Raw genomic sequence first — 8,011 nt, forward strand, 5'->3', positions numbered from 1 at the left:
AGAAGATGGAAAAGATAAAAAGGACGAATACGTGCTATTTTTATGCTGAAGAAGACCTTGGAGAGATGCCTTCCCCAGAATCTGGGGCGCCCAGCTGTAGATTCAGGAGAGGAGCCAAGGTCCCGCACGGCCTCCTCCGGCTCAGCCCCTCCTGGGGGGCAGTTGGCTCTCGGGACTCCTGGCCCCAACGTGTGCCGAAGCAGCGGGCTGGAGAAAAAGCTACTCTAGTTAAATAGAGCAACGAAGGACAGAGCTGAAGCTTGCAAGGTCTGTTTGGCTGGATTTCTTTTTAAGAGCTGTATACGGAGTTCAACTATTCGCATCTTTGTGCAGAACAGTGACTCAAGAGGCAGACCGAGTTCCCCTATTCTAGGCTGTACAAATACCGTGAGCTAGTACAAGCCAGGTTAATATTGTTAACGGCTTGCGTGGGGGAGGCCCCTATAGAGCTACTACCGGTATATTCGAACCTATGTTTTAGGCAGAGAAACCAAAGAAGTAAGATTTTAGATCTGACAGAGGACAAGGCCATAGGGCCAGGTAACTTTCATCCAAACCCTTAAAGGAATGAAAATGTGAAATCAGTCTCCACATCCAAGAACTGGAGGACAGCCAGTGTAATATTAATTTTAAAAGCATTTTGGAGGGAAGCCAGGAAATTACAGGCCTATTCCACATTAATTAATTAAAAACATCATTACAGCTAGATGATGTCTCACCAGCAGAGCTAGTGCAGTTCTGCTGGTCTTTCAGGACCCCGTCTCTGCTCTCTTCTTTGCCCCCTCTGTACACTTCCTGTTCAATTCCCATTCCAAACACTCTCATTCCCAGAAAGCAAAGAATATGACAGCATGAGTGCTTTTCTCAGGGGAAGCAAGAACGTGGAAGCACCTCCCTTAGGAGGTCGGCTCGCAAGAAATCTGAGGGCCTGCTTAAGCCAGACAGTGGGAGTGAAAATAGGGCAACTCTGAAAGGGTCCGGGAAACTCAGGCCACAGGCGCCTCAACTTCACGGCCTGCTCCCGCTAGCTGATGCCACCCGGGCACGGGGTCCAACGACCAGGCCACCAGCTCATTGAGCAGCGGAGGTGAAAATGCTATGGTGTTTTCCACAGGAAACGTGACTGAAAAGAACATAACACCTTTAGACCAGTCTTTGGTGCAGCTATGTTTGGAAAACTGTATACATTGTAAATTGCTCTAGCTCTCTCTCCTGAAAGATACTGCAGAACTGAAAAAGAGTCTGAAGACTGATGTTTTGGAACATTTTTTCAACAAGATCTAAACATGCTTTAGTTTGAAAAAAAGATGAGGTTTTTTAAATATAATTCTTAGCATACATGAGGCTGATGAAACTGGGAAGATTGTGGAGTAGGACACGGATTTCTCTCTTATTGTTAGAAAGTTGGAAATCACCCTATGGGTGGCAAGTTAAAGGGTGGCAGGGAGAAGAATTTGGGCTGCATCTGCATGAACCTTCTGCTCCTCAGGACGGCTTCCTCTGGAGGCACAGTCAGCCCAGGAAGAGGGTGCCTGGAGCTGTGCTCTGGGCAGAGGCGAAGGCTGGCCAGGAACTCATGTGATGGTCAAGGAAAGACAATGACAGAGACAGGCTGATGACCAAGAGCAGCGTCCATTCCCAGGAAAGCAGCCAGGCAGCCCTGGCACCCACTCACTGGGCTTTGCTGATGTTAACGGTTTGGCACTCTTGCTGACCTTGATGCCAATGACCAGCCAGCCACTGTCCCAGGCCAGCTTCTGCTGCAGCAGTTCCCTCTGTGCTCTGCTGTTCACAGAGCACAAGGCACTGACCTTCGCTGTATAAGGAGTGGACATCTTCAAGGAGAAGGTCTGGCTTTGTTAGACCTGGAGAATTCTGAGCAAGGGCAATCCAAGGAGCGTGGGAGGCGTCTTAAACGGTCGGTCACCACAGAAAGTGCAGCATCGGAAGAGCCTGGCTGGGACACCCTCTCAGGAAGCCACTGTGCCCTGCCCTGCCCTGTGATGAGCTACGGCCCAGCTGAGCGCTTTCTGGGGCACCTGGCAAGCTCCACGTCAAGCACACTGACAGTGATCTGTAAAGGGCTCGCAACTCCATCAGCTTGCCACCTCGAGCATCCCATTTGAGGGCATGAAACAAATCTGTCCCACATCTTTTCAGGCTGAATGCTCCATGCAGCGTCCTATCAAAATACAGAGAATGGAGCCAGCAAAGCAGCGAACTCCAACGGGCCAGGGAAGACCTTCTTCGCACAACTAAATCCACGGCCACGAAAAGCCGATAGTCACAGGTGCCAAGTAGCTTTAAAACAAGAAAAGCCAACTGCCTTTGGACAGAATAATGGGATGGAGCCCTACTGCTCAAGTGTACCAGATGTGGGGAAATGTTGGTGAGGAAAGACTTCTTCCCTCACCTCCTCCTTATAAACCAGAAGCTTAAAAGCCCTCAGGGACTGGGGACCGCTGGAAACGGGGCTGTGATTTGCTCCAGAAAGACACGGCTTCTCAGCTCTGGTAGGGTAGCTCCTCTCAGGACACGCATTCAGAGAACTGCAACCCACTGAATTCCCTTCTGGCCTTGGCCCAAGAACACAGAGCCCACCTCCACCCACGTGGGCCCTGCAGCCTTCCGGGAATGCCTCTTCCCAGCCAAGAATGCTTCACTGACCCAAGGCATCCTCACGCTGCCTGGGCTGACCTCTCAGCCCTGAACTGAGGGACACCCTTCTGGGGTGGAAGTTGCCTTGCCCTGGCACAGATCCCTGAGGAAACACCTGCCCCAATTCAGGAGCAGGAACATTCTTCCAATGGCCCCACCTCTTCGAGCAAGGTCAAGCTTGGGGGCTTGATCATTAATCCAAGAGCTGGCCTGTCTGTATTGCCTGCCCATTTCCCTGCCCAGGCAGTCCATGGGGGTCGCGCCCCCAGGTCTGAGATCAGCACCTGGCCTGCTGTAAGAAGGACAAACAGAAAGTTTGCAGCACCCTTGTGGGAGTTGGCCTGCTCACCTTCCTGTCCAAATGTAAGGCTCCTCCTGTGGGGAAGCCACATGGGACAGAAGAATTCTACCCCAAAGGATCCTAGTCGCAACACACAGAGTTTTTTTCTCTTTTTCCCAAGCCCTCTGTGTGATTTAACTGAACACACATTTTGTGTGTTCCACATTTTGTGAGCAATGGACAAAAAGGGTTAATGCTAAATTGCCAAAATCTAAAGGCTACTGCTCGATACATATGCCTTGCAGCTCTTGTGTTGTGTCCGGGGGACTTAAACGCACCATTATTTCGTTGGATCTGTTGCATTCCTTGTCAGAACGCTTGACAGCCGTCTTCTAGCTGAGATCAAGAGCTGCCCCTCTGATCCTCCTTCCAAGCCTATTATGGGAGGGCTGGGAGCAAAATAAAGCTGAGCAAAGGGACCTTTCCCAGGGAACAGAGGACCATTTGCACTTCCAGGAATTTCCCTTTCTTCTAAGCATTCTGTTAAACACCTTTCTAGCCTAGAGAAATAAAAATCAGATCGACTCCACCAAGTGGATGTTGGAACAAAGCCCAACTCTGCCTCCAGGTGAAGGGTGGACTTCCCTGCTCCTGAGGTCTCAAAGTATCTCACAAGCAGCCTGGAGCCTCTTGGAGAAAAAGAGCTGCTCTGAAGGCTATGCCGTAGCCTCCAAACGATGAGCCCAGAAACACTATTAGGAAATTAAAACCAGGGCACGGTGTTCCAATTCCTACCGCTTCCTCCTTGGCTAATTGTTCTCCCTCTTGCCCCCACCCCACCCCCGTCCACGCCTTGGCAGCCCTCTGGAGCAATGCCCTGTTTCCTGATTGCCTCTCACCAATGAGCAATCTTTGTGAGAAAAAGCCCCTGTCCCTCAGCCTGAGCCAACAGCTCCATCCTTCAGTTCCTCAGCTGCTGCACCTGTTGCTCTGGGGTCCCTAAAGGATGCCTGCCACCCAGAATAAAGCACACACTGCACCCCCGCAATGCACCCGGAGGCTTCTTTTGTGGCCCGCCCAGTCAGCAACAGCAGATACAGTTTTGGCAAGCATCAAATCTGCTCAACTGTCAATCACTCCAGCAGTCTCAAGGTTGTACAAGTCACCACTGGGGATGGATTTCAGAGAACACGCATCAGCTAATTTTTGTAATAGCTCAGAACTGATTTTCCCCCATTGTCTCCAAGAAACAGTAAAGTGTCTTTCTCCACCTGCTACTTTGTCTGTGGCTTCCAATATCTCCCACCAGAGCCGATATGTCTTTGCAGCCCTCAGGAAGGCTTGCTGATCCCTCACCTGCGCTACAGAACAAAAGAGGTGTGTGTGTGTGTGTGTGTGTGTGTGTATGAGTGAGTGAGAGATCAGTGCTGTTTCTTGGAAACACGGGCTTCACAGGTAGGCACCCAAACTTTCTGCATGGAGGCCATCCCTACAGAATTCTCTTTTCTGCATTTTACACAGTCCTCTAGAGAGGAAATGAGGTATACCAAAATGAGTGCTCACTCTGCTCCAAATGGTCAAAAACTCAGGAGAAACGTTTGGCTTTTTTAAGCTCTAAAAATGAAAGGAGGTTCTCCTGTAATCAGTGCAGTCTTGCCACACTCTTAGGACCATTTTGTGGCTGGTTTGAATTTAAGCAATTCAAAATCAACTTGGGAGAAGAGGACAATCTGAAATGCCAACTCCTCTGCAGAACTTGCCTTTGGCAAACCCTCTTTAGAAATGCTGATGTTTGTGGGAGTCCTGGTTTCTGCTGAAAGTAGAGCTTTTGCCAGAGGATACCGCTGGATTAACCATGATTTAACAAATAAACTCCAACTGGTTGCTTTCACATAATAGGTTAAGCCACAGGCCCAGATTTACAAATCACAGCAACTGAGTTCCCCCGTTCAGACAACCAACCACCTGAGGCTTTGCTCCCACTGCCCTCCAGGCCAGGAGGCCGCACCAGGCTCTGAGAGCCAGCAACTGCCAGCAGCCGGGCTACTTCCACAAAGCTTGACCTGCTGCCACCAGGGCAGAAGTCAAGCTCCATCCGGCTGGGTTGGATGCAGCAAAGCCGGGTTCGGCGTAAGGCGCTGCAGGTGAGGGGACCCGATAAACACAGCAGGCGCTCAGCCCCCGCAGCGCTCGCCACTCCTGGCTGCAGGGATGGGCTCTGCTGACCTCTGGAGCATCCTCGCCCCCTCCGCCCCTCCCTCGCGCCTGGCTAGACGAGACCGGCTGTGCTCCGCAAGGCAGAAAGTAAGGGAGAAGCCAACCGGTGGGGGGGAAGCGGAGGGGCGCCGCTCTTACCTTGGCCCTCATCTGGCCCGAGGTGGAGACTTTGCGGATGAGCTTGTGGGAGCCGCCCTCTTGCTCGCCTTCGCTGTCCGACGACTCCTCGCCCGGGGCCAGCCGGTCCACGTCCAGCGAGGAGACCGGCTCGCGGCCCTTGCGCAGGAACAGCTCTCCCGGGGGGGCCAGTTTCTCGGCCATCCTCCGCGCGGGGCGGACGTCGAGGTCCTGTGAAGGAGAGGCAGGGGCGGGCGTGAGCCACGGGGCCCTCCGGAGCCGCTTCCTCTTTTGCGCCCTCCAGCCGTAAACAGGGACAGAAACCCAGCTCGCCCTCCCCGCAAGCCCGGGGCCGCGCGCGCGCCCCCATCCCCCGTCCCCATCCACCTCCTCGGGTGTCGCGCCGGGGGGCTGGGGGCGAGGCAGCGGCCGCTGCTCTTTTCCGGAGAGCGCGACGGGCTCGGCTCCCGCGCAGCCTCTCCGGCGAACAGGTGGTTGGCGGGGCAGGGGCGTCGCCGGGGGCGGCATCCCGGCCCTTGCGCGGTCTGCTGGGGCGCAGCCGCCTGTCCCCGTTCTCCCGCGGCGGCCCCGACTCCGCGGCGGGCGACCTACCGCGTAGCAACGGCGGGAGAGCGCGCTGGCCCGAGCTGAGCCGAGGCAGCGTCCCCTTCTGCGTCTCCGCAGCGCCGCGGGGAGCGCGCGCGCCCGCCCGCTTCCCCCTCGTCCGCCGGGCGCAGCTCAGCGAAGCCTGCAAGCGGAGCGAGCGCTCCCGCAGCAGCGGCGGCGGTGGCGGTGGCGGCAGCAGCGGGGGCTGCTGCTCCAGATCCGCCACCGCCGCGGCACGTGTTGCTTCCTCGCCTCCCTTCGGCGCTTTGCGGCCGCCACGAGCTCCCGCTTCCCCCGCCAGCCGGCGCTGCAGCGCGCGCTTGCCCCACCCGCCGCCACAGCGCCCAACCCCTCGCCCCGCCCCTCTCCCATCTGAATCAGTCGAGCGCCTTTTGATCCGGGCGGAGGGACGCGGAGAAGCTTCCTCCTCCCGGCTGGAAATCGGACGCCGCAACGCGTTGACAGCCTTTCCAGCCGGCCATTTGGGCTCGGGAAACGACCCCCCTTTCATTATTAGGGGAGAGGCCCTAGGATGCCATCCTCCCCTTGCCCGAAAGAAGTGGGGTGGGCTTGGAAAGGAAGCGGGCAGATTTCGGATTCGCGATCGCTTTGCTTTCGGGAGCGCCGGCGGCTCAGGCGGCCCATTTTCCTGTCAGGCTGGTTCCCCCAGTATGCTAAGCCGTGGCTGGGTGAACCCAATGCGGCCGGCTGGGACCCTGCAACACGCAACAGCCCGAACTCAATCAGACCTGGGGGGGGAGGGGAGGGGAGGGGAGGCAGGTGCGCGAATGGGAGTTGGAGTTCAGGGGACAAACCCCCGGAGGGTCGGCAGGAGCGGCGTCCAGGAGGCAGGGATCTCGGAAGCCGCCTTCTACCAGCTGGTTGCTTGTCCCTGCGTTCCCACGAAACACTGAATCTTATACTAACCACGCGGGCCGAGTCCGCACAGCAGACCAGGAGGCCCAGCTAGGCTGAAACCAGGAGGTGGGTTTGCGTTTCAGGATGAAGAAGTGACTGTATCTTAGGCCGGCGCAGACCTACACGTCGGTGTGCTGAATTCACGGTTTGGTGGGCCATCATGCAGATCCAGGAAACGGGGTTAGCTAAGTAAAGCTGGTTTGCTCAACAGCAAGCAATAGTACGCATGACGCATTAGTAAGATGGTCCACCTGTCCTATTGATGCTGGGCAACTCTCCAGGTCAGTCTGCCCCCCCCAACCCCGGCCAGATGCTGAACCCGCTTGCCCCGAGCTACAGCCTTTCCCAAGAACTCTGCGCCATCCGCCATCCTCAAAGGGCCCTGGATCTGGAGGGAGAGCAGGCAGCGCCTCCAGTTGTCCTTGGTCCCTCGTGGCTGCAGCCCACTGCTTTCCTTTCCATCTGACCGCTTGGAAAGGGTGTCCTGGCTGCCTGTCTTCTGGGCAAGGGCGGGAAGAGCGAGGGGCTTTTGTTCCCTTCCCACAGCGATCTGTTGGAGGCCTCCTTCGATACAGAGTCGGAGCCCCCCACCAGGGCTAGGCACCTTCGGTTCTACCTTCCGGTCCTCATCTTGGGAACCAGGCACTGAGTTGCCTCTGGAGCAACATCTCAGACCTTGAGCAGGACGCCTGCCAGAGGCATCTCCCACAATCCCCAGCCCCTGGGGCGAAGAATGGTGTTCCCTCCAGCGATAACAGGCTAACGAGGTGGGACCCAGGGGCATTGTGGGAAATGAGATTGGGCAGGGCTGGAAGGCCCACCAGCCAGGACTTCTTGTCTGCAAAATGGAGGAGCCAACCCCATCCTGAGCCCCAGTCCTGGCTCTTTATCCCCAGGCCACTGGAAACGCTCAGGCGGGGAAACGGGACTCAGAAGATGGGGACTCCAGTGGCTCAGGCAGAACCCCAAAAGGTCTGGCAGCTTCAACTCTTGCTTGTGGCTGCAGTAGGTAAGCGCAGGACCCCCCTGTGGCCCCTCTAGAAACCTGTCAAGTCCCGGAGCAAGAGGTCAGCCACTCTCGGGCCAAAGAGCAGCCAGGTGGGGGCTGCTTGGGCAAAGCCCGCTGCGTGCGACAGTCCAGCTCTTGCTTACAGAAAGAGCCTTGGGGAAGCCACCCTCCAGATGACCCCTCACCCCGAGAGATGCGCTGTGCAG

At 56.1% G+C, this 8,011-nt stretch overlaps 1 protein-coding gene across 6 annotated transcripts in view; it reads right to left on the bottom strand.

Annotated features, from left to right (window-relative positions):
• The window catches only part of DGKK (diacylglycerol kinase kappa), a 33,843-nt gene extending 27,809 nt beyond the window's left edge, over positions 1 to 6,034 (bottom strand). For 4 of the 6 annotated variants that reach the window (XM_088151802.1, XM_088151801.1, XM_088151800.1 and 1 more), the window contains exons 1-2: positions 5,885 to 6,032; positions 5,294 to 5,503 (exon numbers count right to left, since the gene is read on the bottom strand). In XM_088151802.1, the coding sequence (XP_088007928.1) occupies positions 5,294 to 5,476 (183 nt within the window). In that variant the 5' untranslated portion in view covers positions 5,477 to 5,503; positions 5,885 to 6,032. Of the gene's footprint in view, positions 1 to 5,293; positions 5,504 to 5,884 lie in introns of all 6 variants that reach the window. The other 2 variants (XM_088151798.1, XM_088151797.1) reach the window with 2 other exon arrangements.
• Positions 6,035 to 8,011: the final 1,977 nt, after the last annotated feature.

Source organism: Python bivittatus, unplaced genomic scaffold (assembly GCF_059951505.1).
Source record: "Python bivittatus isolate LINGU-HERP-01145 unplaced genomic scaffold, Pbiv_v1 ctg000670_np1212, whole genome shotgun sequence".
Taxonomy (NCBI): Eukaryota; Metazoa; Chordata; class Lepidosauria; order Squamata; family Pythonidae; genus Python; species Python bivittatus.